This window comes from Anabrus simplex, chromosome 5 (genome assembly GCF_040414725.1).
Source record: "Anabrus simplex isolate iqAnaSimp1 chromosome 5, ASM4041472v1, whole genome shotgun sequence".
Taxonomy (NCBI): Eukaryota; Metazoa; Arthropoda; class Insecta; order Orthoptera; family Tettigoniidae; genus Anabrus; species Anabrus simplex.
In genome coordinates, this window is record NC_090269.1 from 278353538 (window position 1) to 278381373 (window position 27836).

General features: G+C 37.6%; 1 protein-coding gene across 1 annotated transcript in view; it reads right to left on the bottom strand.

Annotated features, from left to right (window-relative positions):
* LOC136874837 (glutamate receptor ionotropic, delta-1) overlaps nt 1–27836 on the bottom strand; it is a 276714-nt gene that overhangs the window by 77396 nt on the left and 171482 nt on the right. The window contains exons 5-6 of the mRNA XM_067148516.2: nt 21736–21885; nt 1316–1539 (exon numbers count right to left, since the gene is read on the bottom strand). Coding sequence (XP_067004617.2) covers nt 1316–1539; nt 21736–21885 — 374 coding nt within the window. The remainder of the gene's footprint in view (nt 1–1315; nt 1540–21735; nt 21886–27836) is intronic.

Genomic DNA, 27836 nt, shown 5'->3' on the forward strand with positions numbered 1-27836 from the left:
CCTGTCATAATTTTTCTGACTGGAAATGGTACAGTAATGGTACCAGTACCTACTTAAATTGTATGCTGGAACCAAATTTTCTACAAACCCCCTTTTTAAATTCTTTGTAAGGTTCTTTATTTTTTGCAAGTTGTTTTACGTCACACTGACACAGATAGGACTTATGGTGACGATGGAACAGGACAGGGCTAGGAGTAGAAAGGAAGCAGCCATGGCCTTAAGTAAGGTACAATTGCTTAGAATGAAAATGGGAAACCACAGAAAACCATTTTCAGGGCTGCTGACAGTGGGGTTCGAACCCACTATCTCCCGAATACTGGATACTGGCCACACGTAAGTGACTGCAGCTACTGAGCTCGGTTTTGTAAGGTTCCTGAAAAATTGTTTATTGTCAATTTTTACAAAACAAAAAAACAAAAATTCTAAGAAAAAGAAATAATTCTGGAAAAGTGTTCTGGTCCAACAGAACCACTGCTCTTGAAATAAATCAAACTTCACTTAAGATTCTTACCTAAACTAGTCATTTATACGATCAATCTTGTAATGTGATGATCAGTACTGTGCCTGATGGACTGTGTTCCACTGGTGGAGAAACTTCAGATGTGCTGCCTTGTGTTTTCCTCTTCATTCCATATATTCAGTATAATCCTCCCCCCCAAGTACATTCACCATCATCAGACTCATCGTCACATTCATTCAAAATTCTCTTACTTCTAGAAAGCAGAAAAGAGCTTATTGGGGATGGTGAATATGGGGGAACTGGAACTGATGAACAGAGAGCCTGTCTCCTCTTTCTATTGTTACCTTTCCCCATACTGTTCTGTTACTGAGTTCAACATATTCTGTGTTGCTAATCATATTCCTGTCTTTCTGTATATGACTTGATTTGTTTGATTCTTTCCATTATTTATTCTGTCACAAATAATCAATGACTGTTAATGCAGACCAAAAGAAAAGTTTCATGAACAGAATGGCCGAGGATTTAACTCACTGTTCATATTACTTAGAGACAAACAAATACCGAATTGACAAAAGTGAGTATATTATTAGATGGAATTCTTAAAATAGAAGTACCGAAGTAACTGTTACAATTTAAGTCTGCTTAGAAAATAAATTGCGAAGCCTGTGAGTCATATATAGAAAAATCAACAATAGAACTTGATTTCTAGTCCCCATAAGTGATGAAATGACAATGGCTAATGTACCAGTACATTAATTTGTGAATGTAATTAATATTCTTCAAGACATTCTAGACAGATACACTTCTTTCAGAGAAAATATAATAATTTTCTTTGGGTAAATTTTAGATATTTACCTTGAGAGCAGAATACCCTGTATGTGGTGAGAAGACAGGAGCTAAGAGAAGGTACTCGTGGCTCCACTCCAATATGATGCAGTGTGCAGTATATCATTCCCATTACTGCAGCTACTCCACAGAGAGAAAAATTTATGGAGACCCATATACCATAACTGAATGGCTTCAGAAAAGTATTCCCCAGTGTTCTTGTAGCTTGCAACTTTTTGATGTACACATAATAGCTACAAAAGCAAACTAAAAGAATAATTATTGCTCTTTTCATAAACTGAAATGAGAAATGGAATAAAATTATGGACTAGGGAATGGTGGTGAGGGATCTGGAAGTAGAAATAGGAAGACATAAAAATATTAAGAGTTGAACTGTAGAATTATTGTAAAGAAAGGAATAGAATTAAGTCATCATTTAATAACTATACATCTACTATTTTATAGTCAGGATATATTTAACTAGAATAACTGTAGAGTAGTTATTCTATCAGCTGGTTTCCTGATTGCATAATTGTCATGGAATTCTTGTGTAGCACAAATAACAAATTTTATAGTCAGGATATGTTTAACTAGAATAATTGTAGAGTTGTTATTCTATCAGCTGGTTTCTTTATTGCACAATTGTCATGAAATCCTCGTGTAGCACAAATAACAAATTATTTCCTCCCGTTGACATGTATACATACCTCTATTCATTGAATATGTTATTTTATTTCTGTTGACATTTCCATATTATTTTATTACATGTAACTATTCTCAATCAATCACTACTGTGATTTCCATATTATTTTATTACATGTAACTATTCTCATGTTTAGCCCTGTATTGAAATTTGCTATAATTTGCATACAAATTTTTATTGCTTATTTTTCTATTCCACCTATTCAATACAATTGATTTTTTGTTGTTAGAAATTCATATTACTACAACACTACAAAAAAAGGGACATGTTTTGCTCAGTTTCGAGCATCCTCAGCCTTGGTAACTTATCTCAAGGTTAAGACCTGTCATTGTTAATTTGCTTATAACTAATTTGTACTTAATTATGATTCTAAAAACTAAGTGGTAAAATGTGTGAACATAGGCATTAATAAACACAATAGACAGTTTAAAAATTTTAAATGACAGTGGTAAAATTGGGATATACACTGACTGACAGAGCAAATGCAACACCAAGAAGGAGTAGTTCGAAAGGGATGAAAGTTGGGGAAAAAACAGAGACGGCACGGACGAATAATTGATGTTTATTTCAAACCGATATGCAGGTTACACAATGCGCACGGCATCGACTCAGTAGGATGTAGGACCACCGCGAGCGGCGATGCACGCAGAAACACGTCGAGGTACAGAGTCAATAAGAGTGCGGATGGTGTCCTGAGGGATGGTTCTCCATTCTCTGTCAACCATTTGCCACAGTTGGTCGTCCGTACGAGGCTGGGACAGAGTTTGCAAACGGCGTCCAATGAGATCCCACACATGTTCGATTGGTGAGAGATCCGGAGAGTACGCTGGCCACGGAAGCATCTGTACACCTCGTAAAGCCTGTTGGGAGATGCGAGCAGTGTGTGGGCGGGCATTATCCTGCTGAAACAGAGCATTGGGCAGCCCCTGAAGGTACGGGAGTGCCACCGGCCGCAGCACATGCTGCACGTAGCGGTGGGCATTTAACGTGCCTTGAATACGCACTAGAGGTGACGTGGAATCATACGCAATAGTGCCCCAAACCATGATGCCGCGTTGTCTAGCGGTAGGGCGCTCCACAGTTACTGCCGGATTTGACCTTTCTCCACGCCGACGCCACACTCGTCTGCGGTGACTATCACTGACAGAACAGAAGCGTGACTCATCGGAGAACACGACGTTCCGCCATTCCCTCATCGAAGTCGCTCTAGCCCGGCACCATGCCAGGCGTGCACGTCTATGCTGTGGAGTCAATGATAGTCTTCTGAGCGGATGCCGGGAGTGCAGGCCTCCTTCAACCAATCGACGGGAAATTGTTCTGGTCGATATTGGAACAGCCAGGGTGTCTTGCACATGCTGAAGAATGGTGGTTGATGTGGCGTGCGGGGCTGCCACCACTTGGCGGCGGATGCGCCGATCCTCGCGTGCTGACGTCACTCGGGCTGTGCCTGGACCCCTCGCACATGCCACATGTCCCTGCGCCAACCATCTTCGCCACAGGCGCTGCATCGTGGACACATCCCTATGGGTATCGGCTGCGATTTGACGAAGCGACCAACCTGCCCTTCTCAGCCCGATCACCATACCCCTCGTAAAGTCGTCTGTCTGCTGGAAATGCCTCCGTTGACGGCGGCCTGGCATTCTTAGCTATACACGTGTCCTGTGGCACACGACAACACGTTCTACAATGACTGTTGGCTGAGAAATCACGGTACGAAGTGGGCCATTCGCCAACGCCGTGTCCCATTTATCGTTCGCTACGTGCGCAGCACAGCGGCGCATTTCACATCATGAGCATACCTCAGTGACGTCAGTCTACCCTGCAATTGGCATAAAGTTCTGACCACTCCTTCTTGGTGTTGCATTTGCTCTGTCAGTCAGTGTACATTGATTCTAATAACACTAATGTCAAAAACACAATAAAAATGTGTATACAAATTTCCATATTATTTTGTGTTTCATTGAAGAAATAAAAGAATGGTTGAGAGAGGCAGATGTAAGAACTGTGGGTGTGAGTGGGAACTAAGGAAAATGAGGAAAAAGATAGTGAGTTTGAGGGAGATAATTAGACTTGTACCAGAGGACAGGAATGAAGATAGGTCTCCCTCAATCAATGTACAGGATACAGTAGTAGGTAGGCAAGAGGGAGGGGAAGGAAGGGGAGAAGCTGTGGAAGACAGGTGGACTACTGTTTTAAGGTCAAGGAAAACAAGGGCTAAGGGTTTTCGTCAGACAGTGGGCCTAGGAGAGATATCAGTGAGGAATCAGTATGAGTCACTACATGTAGATAAGCAGAGGGAAGATGGAGATCAGGGAGGGGCAGGAGAAGAGCAAAGGGACGAGTAGAAAAAGGGAATGTAGAGTAGACGATAGGAAGAGGGAGGTGGAACAGGGTAGTGAGAGTAAGAAAAGGGACGAGAAAGTGGGTTCTGCAGACATCAGGGAAGTTAAGGGAGACCAGGAGAGCAGGGGATCAAATGAGGAGGGTGGGGTTGAAGCTCTGGTCATGGGTGACTCAATTATCAGGCATGTAGGGAAAGTACATGGTGGAAAGGGAACCAGGGTAGAGTGTTATCCTAAATTTAGGTTAAGGCAGATGTTGAGCAAAAGAGAAGGGAAGGAGAAATAGGTACTAACATAGTTGGGAATGTGTGGGACCTGGTTACAGCAGCAAGGAAGAAATTTAAGGAAGCAGAGATAGTTATCAACAGGATACTGTGTAGGAGGGATACTGACTGGAGGGTAACTGAGGATTTAAACAAGACTATGGAATGGGCATATGAAAGATTGGGAGTGAGATTTGTAGTTCCTAACAGATGGGTAGGAGATAGGGATCTACACTCAGATGGCCTTCAATTAAACTGCAGTGGTATGTGTAAGTTAGGAAGTTTGTTTAGAAGGCTAATAGGGAGGTTACATACAGGGAAGCGGGGTGGACAACTGATGGGTCATCCCTCGTAGACGAGTATGATGGACAACTAGGGTTGCCTTATTATATGGGAATTGCCGTATTTGAATGTCTGAAGTACTGTCCCATTTTAACAGCACACGGGATGCCCCTTTTTTTTTTCCTTCTCATATTTAAACAAATCACTTCTGCCGTGGTTAAAATTATCTACTTACAGTAACATTTACTGATCCTGTATTTTAGTTTATTCTTCTTCATCTAGTGATTCTGCACTATGATTTGAATGTGTAGTAGGCGAGCGAACTGCCAGTACCAAGCCCAAGTTAGTTACAATCAACAGATTTCAGTATATTGGTCCATATTGTTACAACTTAAGAACATTAATTTAGTTTACTGGTCCACCTAATCAACACCTCACTTTACAAGTGACAATACATTTATTCTTGAATTATTTACGCATAATTTGGTACATGTTTCATCATCTTTTAAAGACCTCCTCAGCCATAGCATCTCAATAAAATATCTAATTAAAACACTGTAATGTGACTGCCCAGTGACTTAATACTAATGAGTACACGCCCTTTCAAAGATATTTAAAAACAATTTGATCTGTACAAGCAGCTTTGTTGTAGTTCTATTCTACCACTTTCTTGGAATAATTTTAAAATTACATGTTAAAAAGAACATTAAGATATAATCCTCTTTTATAAAAATGTTGACTGAAGTTTGGTTTAGCTTCAGTGCACTGATTAAAATTTTAAAGTTGATCTGTAGCTTCGGAGGTGGGAGAAAATTGGAACTTTGTCATCTCTTGTTTAATCAACAGGAGAGTGCTGACACTTTCAAACTGAAAAAAACAAAACAATGATAAGGTCCTTTATTATGTTCCTCCCTATGGCTGGTTACCTTTTGAACCTAGCTCTGGTCTGTTCCTCACTTGATTAGGTGGACTAATAAAATAAATTAATGCTTTTACCAAGCACAGGACTTGCAGGAGTGAGACACAGAAGGATCTGGTTTATGTCAATATAGCAATTAACAAAACCCTGCATTCTTTCTTTTTCAAATTCTTTTAGCAGGAATTGTTAAAGCTGACAGGCTTGTGCTCATACTAGTGTTGTTATAGCATGTGATTAAGGAAGATTCAGCATTATTGAAAAAGGCTAAAAGTGAAGAAAAAAGAGGGTTTTAAACTTTTTATGTAGAAAAATTAATAGCAAAATACTTTAATAAAGTTTGTACCTACAGTATAATTACACCTAGCACAGTAAATTATATCTCATTGTTTTCTTGAGCAAATATCATTATGTGTTACGTTGATGTCAACATGACCTGTCCCTTATTAGCATTTGAAAACCATAGCAACCCTATGGAATATGGAGCAGTGATAAGGGTACAGGGATCTGGAAGTCAAGCAGGAATGACATAAAAATGTTCAGTGTTGAGCTGTAGAAATAATGTAAAGAAAGGAATAGAATTAAGTAATTTAATAGATATATATAGTTACCAGTTATAGTCCAACTCATTGGCTGAATGGTCAACGTTGAGGCCTTCGGTTCAGAGGGTCCCGGGTTCGATTCTCGTCCGGGTTGGGGATTTAAATCATGTCTGATTAATTCTTCTGGCCCAGGGACTGTGTGTTTGTGTTTTTCCCAACACTTTCTTCTTCATATTCAGACAACACACTACACTACCAACCACCACAGAAACATGCAATAGTAATTACATCCCTCCATATAGGGTTGGCGCTGGCCCCGTGGTGTAGGGATAGCATCCCTGCCTCTTACCCGGAGACCCGAGTTTGATTCCTGGCCAGGTCAGGGATTTTTACCTGGACCTGAGTGCTGGTTCAAGGTCCACTCAGCCTATGTGATTAGAATTGAGGAGCTACCTGACGGTGAGATGGCGGGGGCCAAGAATAACGATCGAGAGGATTTGTCGTGCTGACCACACGACACCTCGTAATCTGCAGGCCTTCGGGCTGAGCAGCGGTCGCTTGGTAGGCCAAGGCCCTTGAAAGGCTGTAGTTCCATGGGGGTTTTTTAATTTGGTTTATATAGGGTTGGCATCAGGAAGGGCATCCATCCACAAAACATGGCCAAATCCACATGTGCGACACAGTTTGCACCCACAATCCTGCAGATGTGGGAAGAGCAGAGGAAGAAGAAGAAGATACTTACCAGATGTAGTAATAGGAGTTGAGTCATGGCTGAGAAATGATATAATGGCTGCAGAAATTTTCTCACGGAACTGGAGTGTGAATTGTAGAGATAGGATATGAATGGTAGGAGGGGGAGTATTCATTCTAGTGAAATAAGAATTTGTAAGCTATGTAAAAGTTAAAGATGTCAAACATGAAATTCTAGGTATAAGGCTCATCTCTAAAGATAACAGGTAACTTGATGTCTTTGGAGTGTACAGACCGGGAAAAGGTGGCACTGGCACTGATTTGGAATTATTTGATAAGATAATCAAGTTCGTGGGAAATTTTATGGAAAGGAACATGATTGTAGAAGGTGATCTCAATTTACCAAAAGTCAATTGGGAAGGTAATGCGAACGACAGGAAACATGACCAACAAATGGCAAATAAGTTAATATGGGAAGGACAGCTGATTCAGAAAGTGATGGAACCATGGAAGAATGTTCTGGACGTGATGCTGGTAAAACCAGATGAGCTCTATAGTGAAACTTATGTAATAGATGGTATTAGTGAATAAAGCTGTTTTGTCATAGTTAAAGATAAATGTGATAGAAAGGAAGGTCTTAAAGGTAGAACTATCAGGCAGTACCATATGGCTCATAAGACGGGCAAGAGAGGATTTTTAAAAACAGGTGATCCCCATACCTAACAATTTTGAATGTAAATCTTGATTCAATATGGAACCTGGAAATTACATTTTTGACACTATAGTAGATAAAACAACTTGCACATGAACTCACTGAAAAACTAAAGCAACTAGCATTTAACAGTCAAGAGGTAGAGAACCAATGGAAGGAAATAAAAACCACTCTCCTGACAGAAAGCAAAAAACACCTTCAGTCAGACAATAGAAACAAGAAGAAGAAATGGATAACAGAACACATACTGGATTTGATGGAAAAACGCAGGAATGTTAAATCCAACAAGGATCAATATCGGCAGATTAATATCAAATTAGAAGAGAAATTAGAAAAGCCAAACAGGATTGGATGAATGAAAAATGTAAAACTATAGAGACTCTCAATGAAAAGCATAATGCCTTTAATATGCATAAAGTCATCAAAGAAGTAACTGGGACCTTCAGGCAAAAGTTGCCCCATTTTTTAGAAGATAACTTTGGTAAACCTATTATAAATCATAGTGACAGCCTCAAAACATGGGAAAAATATATTACAGACCTCCTTTTAGATAACTGACCACAAGTACATGTCAATCATAAATACGCAGATGGGCCAATAATTTTGAAATCTGAAGTAACTCATGGCATAAATCAATTAAAAGACGGAAAAGCTTTGGGCCCAGATGAGATTTCATCTCATGTTATCAAACTTATTAATGATGAACACATTAATAAGTGGACCTCTTTAATAACATATATAACTCTGGAGAAATTCCTAAGAATTGGTGATAATCTATTTTTGTTCCCCTGCCAAAACAAACTTTTAAAAAATGCAGTGAATGTTGTCTTATAAGCTTAACGAGCCATTTGTTGAAATCCTTCCTGAGAATTATACATGCCCGTATAAGAAAGAAATGTGAAGACTAGATAGAAAATACCCAGTGTGGATTTAGAAATGGTTATGGAACTCGTGTGGCTCTATTTGGATTAACAACTCTTCTCCAAGAATGCTGGGACCAACAGAAAAATGTATTTCCCTGCTTCACAAATTATGAAAAAGCATTTGATAGACCTCATCAAAATACTCCAACAAACTGGAACTGACAGTAACAATATAAGAATTATCGAAAACCTCTACTGGAACAGATCAGATGTAAGGCTTTCCAGGCGTAATCAAAAAGCTGTGGTGAAAATTGATGGTGATACATCAGACTACATGGAAATTAATGCTGTCATTGATGCTTTCATGGCCTGTACTTATAGACATGATACTGTATAGGCTTCTGGGCTTAAGCCGTGTCAAGAAAATAAGGTAAAATTGAGGAGCTAGATGCAGTAACAGCGTACCCGCTGTTATTGCATGAATACCGTTTTCGAATTTCCCGGTCCTTTCACTACAACCCTATCCAGGTCTTAGTTCGCTAGGGTGCCGCTAGAGGTTCAGGAGCTCACTAAAACTGGTTCCATGCGCTACGCTGTTATTGCATGATGAGGCGTGCTTCACAAGCGGCATGATCTGTTGCCGCCAGTTCTTTGGCTGGAGAAGATGTCAGCGAGTGGAAGAGAAGGTTTTGTGGTTGGTGCCGATATTTCTATTGACGTCACTTCTGATACATCAGTAGGAAGTGATTCAGAAGTATTTGATGGTATTGCCTGTTTAGACGACAGTTTTAAGCCCAGATGCAGGGGAAGAAAAAGGATGAAAGATCCTGATACTTGGAAAAGAAATATTGTAAAGCGTGCAAGAAACAGTGGCAGAAGTTACATTTCTCTCACAAGTGGAAAGGAAATCGGAAGAAATTTAGGAAAGTGGATAAATGTTGCAGGAAAAGGTAGGTTCTTCTTTACAAGTTCGGTTGGTTTTAGTCTACCTAGCGTTAATAAATATAATGAATCAGAACGTTGTTTCATTTTATTAATGTAGTGGTGTTGTGAAGGAGGGTTGTTCTTACATTTTACATCTTTTTCAGGTGTTTTGAAACTGTAACGTATGAAGATCAGAAGAATAGCTTTAGATCATATTGGGAGACTGGTGACAAGTTACTTCAGGATGCAGTTTTGCTGGGTTATATGAAGAAAAAAAAAAGGAAAAAATCTTTCAAAAGCATAACCGATCTAAAAATAGAGATAACATATGGAGTTACTGTATAAAAGTGACGCATGATGAGATGCCTGTTTGTAGACAATTTTTGCTTTCTGTATTCCAAATATCAGAAATGCGACTGAGGACCATGCAACAATCCTTAAGAACAGGTAAGTGTAATATGGTATGTAAAGTTATTATGGATGTATGGATGTGCTTGTCATAGTTACTGTTTGAATAAGGCCTGACTACTGTTCAATTCTATACGTGCTGTTCTGGAAGATCATAGAGGAAAACACAACAACCGTCCGAATAAAATTGCAGATAATGTCTGGCAGCTTGTGGAAGAACACTGGGGACTGATTCTTCATCGAGAAGCTCACTACAGCAGGGCAAAAACAAACAGGAAGTACTTTGAGAACCCTGAATTAAACGTTGTGAAATTATATACAGCTTTCAAGCAGTATTATTTTGATAAGGTGAGTAAACCTCTGAGAGTGACTTCACAAATCGCGAGGCAATAAAGCTATTATACAACTCCTTTGTAAGAAGTCGGCTAGAATATGCACCAACCATTTGGAATCCCACCTTTAAACTATATGAAAACAAAGTTGAAATGGTGCAAAACAAATTTCTTAGATACCTTACGTACAAAATAACTAATAATTATCCTAAATTTGATTCGTATGATGACTTAATGAAACAACTTGGCTATAAGTCCTTAGCAAAAAGACGAGTAATTGCAGTTCTTCTATTTGTCTACAAATTATTTAACAATCTTATTGGTAGCTCTAACTTGCTCTCTCTGTTCAACTTGTCTGTCCCTAATCCATCTACACGCCCAAAATATGTTACTTTCTACTGCTCTAGATCAAGAACCCAACAACATAGTAATTCACCAGTGTTAAACTCAATGAAAATATTTAATAAATATAGCAATGAGTATAGAATAGATATATTTGCAACTACATACACATCCATAGTAAAACAATGTAAACAAATAGCTTAATTGTTTTCTGTTCTAAGTTAAAATCCCACTTTGCTGATTCCTATTGTTAACCTCATAACTTTAGTTAATATTCTAGTTTCTAGTTATACCAATCTAGCTCATCATCATTATTATCTTTGATACCATCACTACCATCATGTATAATTACAGTACTAATGCAGCTTTAAAGCAGTTCGTAAATCATTTTAATTGTAATATTTTAAATACCTTGTTATAATATGTGCATATGTAACTGAATATTTGTAATACTATGTTACAAGAAAAGTGTATTTTTTATTTCATTTATGACTTTATTTTACAAGGACTTTCATAAGAGGTATTATAATTTTAATTTAATATTTGTTTTTATCTAATGTAATATTATATGTATATGTGTTTCACATCATTAGGTTTGTACCTGTCTGAAGCACAATAAATAAACAAATAAATAAATAAATAGTGCATATCACTAGTACTTCAGGGAAAATTCTGAATATTCATTCCGACAATCAAAGACATACCTATGATTACTGTGCAGAATGTGAGGTATATCTCAAAGCAAACCCTGATCATGATTGCAAAAACCATTACGTTTACCATAAAAAGCAAGTTGAGACATACAGTGGGTTAAAGAAAGAGCTACTGAATAGTGTAAAAAATGAGGACAGCGATATTCTCGTGGTTGAATTTGACTATGCTCAAAACCTGCCTTTACCTCGGCTTAACGTGACAGCTCAATTCTATAAGCGTTTGTTGTGGCTTCATAACTTTAATGTGCATTGTCACAATGATGGTAATAGTGCTTTCTATTGCTTTCTGGAGAGTGACTCTAAAAAGAACCCCAATTCAGTGTGCTCTTTCTTACACGACTTTTTAACAAGAAAACTACAGGAAATGCCCATCAAAAGGAAAGTTGTGCTCTTGTCCGACTCATGCGGCGGTCAAAATAAGAATAATGCTATGGTAATGTTCAGTGCTTGGTTGTCGAAAGATCTGAAAGTTGAGATTGAACATATTTTTCCTGTTAGAGGGCATTCTTTTAGCCAGTGTGATAGGAACTTTGGGAAATATGGCATTCTTCTAAAACAGGTTGAATGCATAGAAACTTGTGAAGAATATCTGAACATCATGAAGGACAGTAGCATCCAGAACCCTTCAGTGCAGTAATGGCGTCACATTTAATAAAAGACTGGGTATCAGCACTTCGACCTATGTTTCTAAGAATGCCCTCTACTAAAAGCAACAGATTCATGATACAGAAGTTTGTGCGACTTTATTACTATAATGGTGTTGTATCAGGGTCACGGTCCTACACTCCTAACTATGTGCCATTTACCTTCTTAAAGAGGAATGCTAGCTTTCTCAGTTTTAATGATTTGAGGCTACTTGATGTAAGAAAGTGTGGTGTAAAAGCAGACAAAAGGGATGATGTTCTTTCATTAATGAAATACTTAAAACCTGAAAATGTTGAATGGTGTGTGAAGGTCATGTCTGTGTGTAGTGATCCCCTAGAGTCTGCTAATGCAGCATGTGAAGATGAATTATCCTGATTTTGGTCAATGATGCAGTATTTGAGTATTTCAAACAAGTAAGGTTTAGGTTGAGAGAATAATTTTGTAAATGAAAATAGGAATAAAAGTTGTTCAGAAAGGAATGTTTCTAATTTTATAACATTTCAAAATCTGTTGGGGGGGGTGCAATTACCATAGCCTAATACCGTAGTTGGGGAGAGCACTGTAGCAAACTTCTCTCGGCCCTTTACGCAATAAAGGGAAAAAAAGTTAATATTAAATAAAGAATAAACTTAATTTTTTTACTTTTCTTAGTTGATAATTTTTTTTTTTTTTTTTTTTTTTGGAATTTGTTCCTAATTTTAGTAAGTTTAGACATTTTGGAGAACTGAGGTGGGATAAATAGCCACTTTTGTTCCTCTATAGTGAGCAATCATGCTTTCCTAACTCCCTGATCAATACTGGTGTATGGCAAAATATAATATTCCTGCTCTTCATGCAATAACAGCGTATAAAAGGAAATTTTAAATAACTCTGTCTTTCTTATTAGCTAACAGATCAATAAAATTCTTCGGGAAATACATTTCCTGGCTCTTTTAAATGTCTTTAAATGAAATTCAGGTTGATTCCTAATATAACATTTAACTCAGAACATTTATAAACTTCAAGCTTCTGTTTCTCAAAATAACGTACTTACAGTGTTATTGCATCCAAATCCTCAATTCTTTACGTTTCGCAGAGAACTGTGCTCTGCGTCCTCAGAAGAAATCTCGACTGTCCACAAGAAAGGCTTCTTAAACAATGACTCTTTAAAATTTAGACGCTATAACAGAAGTGGAAATGGTACGTTCATTCGCCACCAGATGGCTCCCCGGACGTGGCACAATGCTAGCATTCAAAGTGGAAGCTGACCGAACCATCATAACCAGTCTAAGTGGTTCACATAACGTGTGTACATAACATATGACATGACAGGTGCATGACATAGACACAAGCCTGGAATGAAACATCTGGTGACGAGGAAAGTACAAATTTGGAAAAAACACCGAGATAAAATAACAATAGTGAAAGGACAGGGAAGGGAACTACCTACGTAAATTCTTAATGTCAACGGAGAACTAATAGGCACCCTCAGATAAGCAAATGACATAGTACTTCTTGCCAGTAGTATTGAAAGCCTACAACTGTACTTAGACAATCTTAATACAGTTGGAGAAGAAATGAGTCTCACAATCAACACTGAGGAAACTAAACTAATGGGTTTCAGTCGAGGAAAAGTTAAATCTAATCCAAAACTGAAAAGTCAATAAATCCAACAAGTTGACAAATTTAAATACCTTGGTTGTTGGATATCAGATGATTTAAACCCAGATCTCAAAATTAAGACCCATATAGAAATGGCAAGATCAGCATTTTAAAAAAAATGAAGGCTTTACTGTGTGATGACGCCTTAAACTTAAAACTGAGACAGTGCATGGTTAAATGTTATCTTTGGTCAATTTTGCTTTATGGAGTTGAAGCATGGACCTTAAAAACAACCGTCCATAAAAAGGCTGGAAGCTCTAGAAATGTGGTTTCATAGACGAATGCTAAGAGTCTCCTGGATAAAGCACGCCTCTAATGAATTAATATTACAGAGAGCAAACTCTAAAAGAGAACTACTAATCAACATCAAATGCAGGAAAATTGCAAACTTGCGGCATGTGTTACGTGGTGAAATATATGCAGTATTACAATTCATTTTAAAGGGCAAAATCGAAGGACAGCAAGGAGTAGGTAGAAAAAGAACATGTCTCAAGAATATTCAAGACTGGACTGGAATATGAACCGTCGCACAACTCTACTTCGTTGCTGAAGTTCGAAGAACACTGACCATACTGATCGCCAACGTCCAGGAGACAGGGCAACGCATATAGAAAAAGAATAAGAAGATTTATGACCTGTGGAAAATGTAAACAGTCTGTGGAATGGGTTTAAAGCAATTGTTGAGGTACCCTATGTACCTTTAAAGGTGGTACGGAGTGGCAAAGACCCACTATACAAGGTGTCCGGGTTAAAGGTGTAATAATATAAAATGTAATAACTTGAGAAGTAATGGACGTATTTACTTGCCGTTTGTTTCTACAAGTAGGGTAACTCAAAATGTTTATTCACATACCTAATAATCTTGATATACACACCATTAGTGGCACGACAGACATCTAATTGGTATTCCACTTCTCTCCAAGTGTTCTGCAGCATTGTAGACATAACATTTGTGATAGCTGCACAAACGCAATGATGCATATCTGGTAGATCATGAACTGGTGTCTGGTACGCTTGATTCTTGACAAACCCCCACAAGAAAAAGTCATTTGGCGTAATGTTGGGGTCTCTAGGGGGCCAAGCAATTGATGGAGTACCTCTCCCAATCCAGCGATCTGGGAACTCACGATTCAAGAAATCCCTCACAACTTCTGCATAATGGCATGGTGCACCGTAGAGAAATGTTCCTGCCATCACTTCAGTTGATCCTCGGAGTTTGTTAGGAGGACACCATTTTTGTTTCTGACTGTAGGGTTTTTCTGCATCTGCTTCCTTGCCAGAACTCTGGTGATGGTATAGAGTTCTCTAAGATTTCCCTTTCTGGCTGCCTCCTCTGCTTGTTGAGATACGTTGTCTATCCATTTCCTTGGTCTCTCCTCACACTTCTCTTTACTTCCTTATCCTTCGCAGCATATTTGGATTGCAATTCTGCCTTCCTTGCTCGTGTCTTACATGCATTCATTTCTTCCCTTATCTCTTTCCTTTGTCTGATAATTTCCCATGTCTGGTCAGTCATCCAGTCTTTTTTCCTCCTGTCTTTAAAACCCAGGATATTTTCACTTACTTCAGTAAATACAGATCTAGTCTTCACCCATTTTTTCTCAATAGTTTCATCCTCCACCTCAGTGAGTTCTTGGAATCAATTCTTTAGTTCTATCCTGAAGGTTTCTTTCACACTTCTGTCATCCCTTAACTTTCCAACATCATATCACTTCCTTATCTGCTCTATCCTTCTCTTTTGTGCCTGGAACTTCATTCTAAAGGTAGCCACAAAAATATGGTGATCACTACCAATGTCCGCACCTCTCTTGTTTCTCACATCCAACAATGAACTCCTCCACCTTCGTCCAGTAGCCACATGATCTATCTGGTTTTCTGTCCTATGATCCGGTGATACCCATGTCACCTTATGGCAGTCTTTATGTGGAAATACAGTACCACCAATAACCAAATCGTGGCTTGCACAGAAGTCCACAAACAGCTGTCCATTCTCATTTCGTTCTCCTAAACCATGCCTTCCCATAATATGTTCAAGTCCTTCATTGTCCTATCCCACTTTAGCATTCAAATCTCCTCCAACTAGGATGATATCCTTCCTTTTCTGTTTCATACGTTCTATTAAGATGTCCATAGAACGCCTGTTTGTCTTCCTCCTCCGCCGACTCCGTAGGTGCATAGCATACTATCAACACAATGTTTCTAATATTGGTCTTAAAACGTGCCACTATTATCCTTTCCGTCACTGAGTACCACTCCATAAGGCTCCTCTTAGCCTCCTTATCCATTAATATACCCACACCTCCATAACTCGCTCCGTTGCCCTCGGGTCTTCCAGAGTATACAAATGTAGCTCCATCATGGGTTGCCAATTCCCCAAACTCACTCCATCTTACCTCACTCAAACCTAGGATGTTCAAGCCATAACTCCTCATACATGCCACTGCCTGTCATAGCCTTCCACTTTCCCGCAGAGTCCTCACATTCCGTAGCCCAATTTCCATTAGCCTTTTCAAGCCAAAGGTCGCCATCTTTGGATCAGTCCGGTTTCTCATTGTTGATGTTTCTATAAAAAGGTAATTTAAGGTTGTGCGAGTTATTGGCCTACAGCACCCGAGCTTGGTGATAGGGCTGCCACCTACGCCTCCAAGCCTGCTGTTTTCTGTTCGGGTTGTCTCCCTTAGCCTTTGAAGATCCCTCTTCACCACAAGGCAGTGGTTTTCCTCTTTATTTTACTCCAAGAGGAAGGGTTGCCTCCTCCGCCAACTTTGCCATACCAAAGGTCTCCTTCTCCACCTCAGTTGCCGTTAAGGACTGCACCAGAGCCCCGTTAGCTGTTACTTTTCAGGGTTCCTGTAAGGCCTTCACAGCTACCATAGCGGTCCTGGGGCACACAAGGCCCCCGCTGTACTTCACCCTTACAGGCTATCCCCTACTTCGTACCGTTGCCCGTCCCCCACGACGTGGACGAGGGGTTGGACTTATGGGGGATGGGTGTACGTGATGTCTTCATCGTTTCATCCCCATCACAATGTGCAGGTCGCCTACGGGAGTCAAGTCAAAAGACCTGCACCTGGCGAGCCAAACTTGGCTTCAGACACTCCCAGCACTAAAAAAGCCATACGCCATTTCATTTTTCTGACAAAAGAGCAGCATTATGAAAATATTGCAAAGTTTGGGCTGAGAAGATGTGGAAGAAAGGAGACTAGTTGCTTGACTAAGTAGTACAGTACCGGTATGTGAATCTATGAACTTGACCATATTAATGGCCTATAGTGGTCCAAATTGACCGTTCACAGTGACAATTTTACTGCACTGAAAAAACAGCAGATAATGAGTCTGCCTTGTCAATATTATCCACTAAACTATTTTGTACATATTTTGAGTAAAATGTTTCAAAAGTCCAATTACTTGATTAAAATTATAAAATAAGTAGATGTCCAATTATTATCAAAATATTACTTATATTACTGAAATACAGAGTCCGCAAGAAAAATGAATACGCTCCTTATAGAACAAAAACTTTTTTTTGTTTGCTATTTGCTTTACATCGCACCAACACAGATAGGTGTTATGGCGACGATGGGACAGGGAAGGGCTAGGAGTGGGAAGGAAGCGGCCGTGGCCTTAATTAAGGTACAGCCCCAGCATTTGCCTGGTGTGAAAATGGGAAACCACGGAAAACCATTTTCAGGGCTGCCGATAGTGGGGTTCGAACCTACCATCTCCCGAATACTGGGTACTGGCCGCACTTAAGCGACTGCAGCTATCGAGCTCGGTATTATTATTATTATTATTATTATTATTATTATTATTATTATTATTATTATTATTATTATTATTATTATTTCTTTGAAATATTGATCATGCATGTAGTACTGTCTTCAGTTAAGCATATGGTTACATTAGATGTTCAAAATGTTCACTGTTGGCTGCCAGACACATAGCAGAATGATGACGTTGCAGTGGAGATCGCTGCACATGCCGCTGTAATCTCCTGGTTAAGGACCTCCAGCATGCACAGCTTACATCGATAAACTTGATCTTTCACAGTTCCCCACAAGTAAAAGGGTAAGATCTGGCAACCGTGAGGAGAAGTCAATAGACTCTCTTCGTCCAATCTAAGGTCCCTGCAGATTGTCATCCAGGAAATTTCGTACTGCTACATGGTACTGTGATGGTGCCCCATCTTGTTAGTAGAAGAGCTGGGGCTGTACCTTAATTAAGGCCACGGCCACTTCCTTCCAACTCCTAGGCCCTTCCTATCCCATTGTCGCCATAAGACCTATCTGTGTCGGTGCGACGTAAAGCCCGTAGCAAAAAAAAAAAAAAAAGTTAGTAGAAGACCTCATCATCAGCTACATAAAATGCACGTACAGCTGGTAAAAATAATGTGCTTAACATTTCCAAGTACTCTTCTCCAGTGACAGTGCCTCAGAGAGAAAGGATCCTTTTAAGCCCCTACATGACAGTCCACACCAGACATTAACCCCTGATAGACTGACTGCCTTGTCCACTTGAACATGTGGATTTTCCAGTGGCCAGTAGACAACAGTTATGTCAATTCACTGTTCCATTAAGTTTAAACTGAGCCTCATCAGACCACGCCACCTTTGTCAGAAGGTGTTCATGTTGACTTACCATTTGTTGATACCATTCACGAAATTGCCGTCAACGATCAGGATTGTCATCACTAAGCGCATGTAGTAGTCATGGGATGTAAACTTTCCACTCAGTGGCTTTCAAAATTCATCATACAATTGTACTGCTAATCCTCACTTCCCGTGCACATTGCGTAGCAGACTTCTGTGGAGAAGTAGCAAACCTTTCCAACATGAGAGCCAACGAAGCAGGATTAGTAGCTGTACACGTTCCTCCCAATCTTCCTTTGTAAAGATTACAAATCGTTCCCTGCGTCTCGAACTTATCAGTAATGCATTTAATTTTTGGGCGTATTGGAGGTTCTGTTTCAAACTCCCTTCCCCACTGACGTTGCACTTCAAGAGAATTATCGAACCTGATAAAGCACTTCAAAATGCATTTTTGCTGCTTGAACATCAAGCGTGCTCCAAGTCATTTCGTTTTCCTACCATCATGATGCAAGTACAGATATCTGTTGGGCAAAAGACCATACTACAACAATTGACAATGTCAGTATCCTGATACAGTCTAATAAGGACTGCATACATTTTTCTGGTTAGCTCTATATAGCCATTACATAATGTCTATTTTTTCATGTTCAAAGATCTTAAACTAATAAAATGGTCCACTCAGATAACACTATACACCTGGTTTTCTAGGAATCAGTTGTAGCAAGCAGTATATTGCAGGTAATGGAGAAGTAGTAGGGTTGTGTCTTCTTAACTCTTATTGGAAGAGTGTTCTAAACCTTGATAAGGATAAATGCTGTAGAATTATTATTATTAATTTTTTTTTTAACACATGAGTTTGTCAATTTAAACAATGACTTTTCTTTTGCCAATATTCATTCAAATTTAAGTCCCTATTACCTACGCCACAGAAAGTAGTAGGACTGACTAGCCAGCTGGATTCACGTCAATGACAGAGCAACAGTTTTTCAAGCATTCTATGCTAGAGTGGAGAGAAAACACTTCATTAAGGTAAGTACCAGATATCAAGTTCATGAGTACTTAAACAGAAATATCTTTCTATATATTTGAGTGTGATTTGATAGAATATGATGATGATCTTTCAAGAATGAAGTCTTTCTATTTTAATTAAGTTGTTTCTTTTTCAAGTATAATACTGTTACCATTTTTCTTTTTCAGGTAGTTTATAAATTTATTACTCAAGGTGAGTTTCGGCAGACTGAAGAACAGTTATAAATTCATTAACTAATGGCAGAGTTGACAGCTTTTCCTATGTTTCCTTTCAACCAACAACCCTTACATATGCAGCAAATATTTTTTCATATTAGTGCAATAACTGAGACTCAAAATTTAAACTCCTTGCTACTGTTTTTGATACTTTTATATATATTGCACCAATACATGATTATGATGTTGATGGGATAGGACGAAGATTGGGAAGGAAGTGACCGTGACCTTAATTACAGTACAGACTCAGCATATTCCTGGTGTGAAAATGGGAAACCATGGAAAACCATCTTCAGGTCTGCCAACAGTGGGGTTCAAACCCATCTCCTTAATGACTGACCCAGTATAGGTGTGTAAATCCTGAGAGAAGTTCTGTCCATTCTTATTGCATATGTATGATAAGTGACAAAGCCAGGATTGGAAAAGGTAGCCTGAGACTTGAAATAAGCACTAACTCACACTAGTACAACTACAGTAAATATGGAAACAGTTGTCATATTATGAATATCATTTATCATCCAGGACATCTGTGAAATTATGAGGTTTATGAAAATAAATATTACAGGAAAAAAGACACTTTATCATGTTCAGTTCCTTGGCTGAATGGTTAGCATAGTAGCCTTCGGTTCATACGGTCCCAAGTTTGGTTCCAGTCTGAGCTGAGGATTTTAAACAAATGTGGTTGATTACTCTTGCTCAGGAGCTGGGTGTTTGTGATGTAATTTCTTCTTTTACATATATCACACTATAGACCACAATAGAAACAGGCAATAGTGAATACATCCCTACACATAGGGTTGGTATCAGGAAGGGCCTCCACCCTAAAAAATATGCATAATCTACAATAGTGCCAACCCCAGATAACTGGAAAAAAATTCATAAGGAAGATTATGATTCTTCATCACAAAACTGGAAGGAAAGGGTCAAACCAACATATCCATTTTCACAGCAAGGTACTAAACTAAGCATTATGAACTCAAAAGACTTCACCAGGATGGTCACCTTCTAGAACAGGATAACCCTGCAGATCTATAAGGAATCACCAGGAGAGAAAACACTGCTCGGTAGACCACAAAGTATAAATAATAATAATAATAATATAAAAGAATTTATTGGACTCCAACCTATTCAATACATTACTGGATGTTAACATTTTTAGTTAAACATTGTTAAAATGGAGACATGTTTCACCCTCCATGTGGGGCATCATCAGTCATATCAAAGCACCTCAAAATTAAACCAGACGTCTGGTTGGAAATTATGAGCAATATATGTAAGAAAGAATACATTAAAAACACGTACAAAGTCCTATCCTAAACAAAATAACAACAGACTAGTTACACATAGTAAAATACGCTAGTGGTTTCTTAATATTAACATGAGGTTATCATATGCACAGTATAAAAATGGAAGTAATCAAAGTCCGTATGATATTGAGTTTGATGGTAGTTCTGCGTAGTATATACAAATGTTGGCAAAATAAAACACAATTTATAATTACTGTACACTTATTTCTAATTGTTAAAATTGATGAGGTAAAACATTCCAATTTGTCTATTTGTAATTTGGCTCCAACCAATAATTCGCCCTAGGATTCATGAGGTAGTCAAACTCCGTTGGTCACTCTCTATTTGAATGGAGTGCACAGTGCAAGTGAACAGCTTTTGTTGATTATAAACTGAGGCTGTGCTAAGACAGAGTTAAAACAACACCAGCTTCAAATGAAGATAGTTAAAAACATCATTAGGTTCTTCCTAGTTGACTAAAAATTTGCGTATATTTTGTTGTTGAAGTGTGGGAAAGTCAGTTGTTGGTTGAATGGGCAACGGTCGAAAATGTTGTGCAGTGCAATCGGTGTTTGAGCTGCCCTACATGTGAGGGAAATCTGAAAATGGAGGATCTGTCTTAATTAGTTAAGTGAAATTCCTTCTTACATATATTGCTCATAATTTCCAACCAGACGTCTGGTTTAATTTTGAGGTGCTTTGATATGACTGATGATGCCCCACATGGAGGGCGAAACATGTCTCCATTTTAACGATGTTTAACTAAAAATGTTAACATCCAGTAATGTATTGAATAGGTTGGAGTCCAATAAATTCTTTTATATTATTATTATTATTATTATTGAGATTCTTTCAATACGGAAAATAAAATGATTTTCATTACTTGCAAAGACCACAAAGTACCAGGCAGAACAAAATTCCAGAGCTGGTCCAAAAGACTTAGATTTCTGACTGCAAAGCACATATATCACATAATTAAATTACGCATTCTACAGATACTAGATCTTCTTACCTGGAAAAGAGGAGAGGTGAAGTGAAATCTACTATTGCAGCCCGCTGCCATGTTACAGTTACATAACTGAGTGCAAGGTCCACATTTCCTTCAGTCACTGCAGCCACCAAATCATTATATGTTTGAGCAGAACTGACATCATACTGTGTCCTAGACATAAAAAAAATTGATTATCACTATACTTGGATATGTTAGGATATACGGTATATAGCAGTGGTGTAGGTAAGGGGGGAATAAGGAGAATATATCCCCCCCTTGAGGCACTAGTATCCTTATTATAAATAGGTACTAAAACATAATAAAATAATAAAAACATCTATTTGCAGGAACATCCATTTGAAATGTGTTTTATTATTTGTATTATTATCACTATTCACATCCTCTGCCCCATAAGAGTCTCACCAACTCAGGTACCAGTGCATCATCCTCTCACAGCTGACTTTCGTGGTTCAAATCCCAATCACACCATGTGAAATTTATGCTGGACAAAGCGGAGGCATGACAGGTTTCTCTCCGGGTACTCCAGTTTTCCCTGTCGTCCTTCATTCCAGCAACACTCTCCAATATCATTTCGTTTCATCTGTCAGTCATCTGTCAGAAGAGTGTGACAGGCTTCGGCTGCAAGCACAGTTCCTATCTTCACCACTAGATGGAGGCATCATTCATTCGATTCCTGACTCAATTGAAAATGGAAACAGGCTGTGGATTTTCATTCTCAATCCCACCCCCACCCCCTGCACCAGTAAATTGTATATATTTATATTGTTATTATTGGTGCAAAAAGCAACTTTAAAATTTTCTTTAAAATATTAGTGATCTGGTAAATGTTTCCATTATTATAAGTACAAGTGGCAAAGTTTTTCTTTTTGTGTTCTTTTATAAATTGCATTTGAGGTTTATTCTTCATTTTATTTATTAACATATCTACTGTATGTATTGTTTTGTGTATCCGTTGCTTATCGCTATTTTTGTAAATGAGATTAATTTCTTTTTGGAGATCTTTTTGGACAACAGAATATTAAAGGCTCTATTTAACATGCTTAAAAAGGAACTCCTTTTATGTGCCTTAGGATGGTATGAATCTTTTTGTATACCGTAGTATTTATAGTTTGAGTTGGTTTCCTAAAGATTGAAAAGGATAAATTTTCTTCTTTTCTTTCAACTGTTAAATCAAGGAAATTTAGTTTTTTATTGTTCACCATTTCTAATGTAAATTTTATAAAAGGGTCTAAACTTTACAAAGGTGAAAAAATGAGAGTATCCTCCTAATTCAATACATCATATATTCCATCATTAGATGGAGTAAACAAATTCAAACATGTTTCGGCTTGTTTGAGCCATCTTCAGTGAAAAATTCACCATAGAGTCAGAAAACAATAATGCCCTTGATTACCTGGATTTAACCATTATGCGCAACAGCAACAACACTTTATCCTTCAATATATACAGAAAACCCACCCACACCATCAATACCATCCATCAGACCTCTGTGCACCCAATCATACATAAAAAAGCAGCTTACAATAGCATGGTCCTCAGAGCATTAACTGTTCCTTTATCTCACAAGAATTACAAAAAATAAATTAATACCATTTACAATATTGCAGAACACAATGGTTTCAGTAGAACCTTCATCAGCAGAATCATCAATAGATATAAGAGCAGGCCCAAGACTACCCTAGAAAAAGATTCTGCTCCTAAAGAAAAGTTTTCCACATTCACTTTCAATAATAGTAGCATTTACCAAATTACTAATATTTTTAAGAAATACATCATCAAAATAGCATATAGAACCTCCCACAACAACTCCAAACTTATTTTCAATCCACACACTGTCAACAATAACAACATTAACAACAAATATTTGAACTCTGGAGTTTACAAATTAAAATTCCAATCCTGTAATTCCAGCTATATTGGTCAAACAGGCCGCAATTTTGTCATAAGATATGCCGAACATTGCAACGCTCTCAAATATAATCGTTTTTCAGCTATGAGTGAACATCATAAAGCATCCAGTCATGAATACACTTCAGTAGATAGAGAGCTTAAGATCTTGCATTAGAAGCAAAAAGGCACCTTGCTCAACATTCTCAAGAGCATCCACATTGATTTAGATCAGTTTATGAACCCCTCTCACAATTTAAATGAAGTCAACGAGAAAAAGAACATTCTACTTGAAACATTCATTCCATATATTTGTCAGAACTTCCATAATACAAACAACCCCCACCTCCATCTCTCCAGCTCACCACTCTTTCCCCCTCCGCTCCTTCCATCCTCGCAAACACAGCTGAACCAACAACAGACTTGATCACGCAAACGAGACCGTTACTTTGAGAAGACCAGGCTATTCGAGAGGACAACCACCTGCTAAACACTGTAAGTTTAAACACCCATTCCACACTTACTTATCAGCCCACATTTCTCACACAACCTCATTCTTTTCCATTACAGATTGGAACTTCATTGACAGTTTCCACTAGGTCACTTACAGTTTACCATGCATCTGTCATCTACCTAACACAGCTTCTCAATTTTATGTCGCGGCCCTTCCGACCCTTTATAATAAGGTAAACCAACCAGCCAACATTAGGAAACGATAATCAAGAAAGGGACCGCTAGATTGAGAAGATATTGAGAATGCTGCTGTTTGTAAAGCTTTAAATTTCATCGGTGTTTTTCCTTGTCACAGGCTTTTCGCCTGCACGTTATATAAGGCTTGGTTTCTCAAAAAAAACTTTGCTCCTGCTCCCCTCCTAACCAATTTGATGTGATGGGTTTCTACAAAGATGATTTTCCATCTGAATTTTTGACAGTGATTTCAACCTGTTTTGTTATTGTTACAAAACCAATATTTTGTAAACTATGAGGTCCGCAACCTCACCATGTGCAACTATTGTTCATTTCCATCTGTATCATTTGTTTCTCACTCCTTTTTTTTTTTTTTTTTTTTTTTTTTCTTAGGTTAACATAGTTTTTAGTTTCAATTATTTTTAACACCTGTTTCACTGAATTTTGTCGCAGTGAGTTGTTTTTTGCTCCACATATTGATGTAAATATTGTATATTTGTGCTAATTTTGTTTCCGTCTAGGCTCTCTTTTGTTTATTTTTTCATTTGTTCCTTCATTATGTTTTTTGGCATTTTTTAACTTGTATTAGGTAAATTATTTCAACCCCACCTCATTTTTCACTGAAGATGGCTCAAATGAGCCAAAACATGTTTGAATTTGTTTACTCCGTCTAATGATGGAATATATGATGTATTGAATTAGGAGGATACTCTCATTTTTTCACCTTTGTAAAGTGAAAACCGTCAATACGGAATGATTCTAATATCTTGTAAAGGGTCTAAACTGTTAATTTGGTGTGTTAAATTAGCACCACTATTGATTTGTTCATCTAGAATTGCAAAAATGTCATCAATAAACCTTAACCTTTTTCGTCATTTAAAATGTTATGTTTATCTAAATGATCCATATATTTCAGCAAGGATACCTGATGCTGGTGATCCCATTGGGAGACCTCTTTGTTGATATACTGTGTTATTGAAAGAAAAGTAATTATTGTTAAGGGTAAATTCTAGGAGTAGCATAATTCTTCTATTTCATGGTTACTGAGTTTCTTATGCGTCCTTAAGTTGTTCTTAATTATATCTAGAGTTTCTTTTGTGGGGATGATAGAATACATATTAGTGATCTCAGATGAGTTCAAAGTGAAAGATGGTTTTAATTTAGTGTTCTTAATAATTTTACAAAATTCTATTGAATTACTGATTGTGGTTCCACTTTGGAAAGTATAGTACGTTTTTTAGAAAACTATTGATAAATTTAGAGGTTTTATAAGTGGGGCTGTTTTTGAAATTAATGATTGGTCTTATGGGTGTGTCAGGTTTGTGTATCTTAGGCATAGCCTTTTGATTATAAGGTCATTATCTTTTATTTTTTGTTTTAAGCCTTTAATGTCTTTAGATGATAAATGGGACGTGTTATCTTTCTGATCTTTAAATAATTCTTTAAGTTTCTTTTTGACTTCGAATTTAGTTTCAAGTTGTTGATCTATTGGAAGCTGAGTTATGACTTGTTCCACTTCAGCAAAGGTTGTTATATATTGCCTTTGGTTGTATGGACTAGACCAATTATGTTTGGGTCCTTTGTTGATGATCTGTAACTCTTTGTCCTCAAAAACAATGTCAGTTAGATTCTTAGTTAGAGGGTGAAAGATTGAATTGGGTTTGATGTTAATGGAAGATTCTTCTGACTAATTTTTGCTTTTTTGATTTAAAGTAAGATTGTCAAGTTTTTTGTTCAAGGTTTCTTGTTTGTTTTTTTGTTTTTTTATCTAAGATGTTTTGAATTTTAGTGTTACCATATTTCAAAAAGGAATCCCATTCAATAGGGGCATAAGGGAGGAAGCTTCTAGATGAGCATTGTATAACTTAGTGTTTAAAAAAGACATTTTTCTGTATAGAAACAAAATTTCAATTTTGATCCATGAATCATTAGTTTTTCCTTGAGTAGCTTTATGCAGTTTTGTTGTACAAGGTTTTCTATATACTGAATTTAGAAATTTAGGAATGAGTTTTTGATATAGACATTGTTTTAGGAAGTTTATATCTTTGCCAATTTTTGACACTTTAATCTTTAAGTTCAATAGGTGTTTGATTGCTTTTTGCCTGGTTGGCTAAATTACAGCTTATAAATCTCATATTTTGTCCCATATTGGCTCAACACAACTAAGGTTAAGTTATAAGGAGATTCCCACCTTCCAATACTTGTCAATTTTTTATAATAGTTTTATTGATTACATGACATAATTCAGCCTAATCTCTAGATATCTACTAATTATTAAATAGGACATGTTTCGTTCCGATTATGGAACATCTTCAGCTAAAAGTTTTAATAAAAATGGCAAGACAATTACAATACATGCATAATTCCGGTGACAAAATAAAATGTTCATTCATGTTGGGTTGAAATTTCCAACAAGTCAGTGTCCAAGTGCAAAAGTAAAATCGGCGTAAGGGGTCTTCTTATGCTGGAGGCGTGTATGTTTGTTGATCTTGAAGAAAAAATTAGTAATATAAAAGATTTTCTTACAATATGGATGTGGGCGACAACACTCAATAAGGATAATCTTGACAGAAGAAAATGTGGAGATTGTTCTAGTCCTTTATTTGTCCCTGTCTCCTCCTGTTGATCCCTGTTCCAACACTGATTTTGGCAAGTCACATATAAGATATATAGGAACATGACAAAGAATGCATAATAGGAACATTAACAACTAAGTGTGGGAAGAAGGAGCAACAGAAAGAAGGGACAAAGACAAACATGAAAATTGTATTATGTGTTCCTTTCTATGTTCCTACCTTTCTGTACATGAGTACTGAACAGGTTAACTCAGTGCATTGTGGCACATACAGTTAAACTATTCCATTTGACACACACACACACACACACACACACACACACACACACACACACACACACACACCCTGGTAATTTATTCCAATCCATAATTCCTTAATCTATAAACAAATATTTGCCCCAATATGTCCTCTTGAACTTCAACCTAACATTATATTATGATCTTTCCTACATTTAGAATCTCCATTGAAGCTTATTTCTCTACTAACATAATTTCACGCCATCTCTGCACTGACTACTAAGAACATATCACTTGTTAAAGTTAAAAATAGGGTTTAATCCACCTTGTTCAATACACATTGTGTAGAACTAGTCAATATGGACTAAAAGGTGATTTTCATCACATGTAATCTAATAACATACCGCTTGGTCGAGCAAATCGTTTCGTTATTTATTTATTATTTACATAGTTTACGCCCACATTGGAGCACTTAAATCAAACCCAAATACATTCATGTTAACAAAGAATTAACTGAAGATTTAGCTTGCATCATCTTCTTCCTTTCCCAAAACCTCTTCATTCTGGCTGACCTGGCTGCCTTTTCATCATCAGATATGACATATTGTTTGTGTTGTACAGTTTTTAATCACAATCTTATTTGTTTGTTCTAGAGAATCCTTTTTTCTTCTCTATTTTCAATTTGCTTCATTGTAATATTCAGCTCTTCTAAATC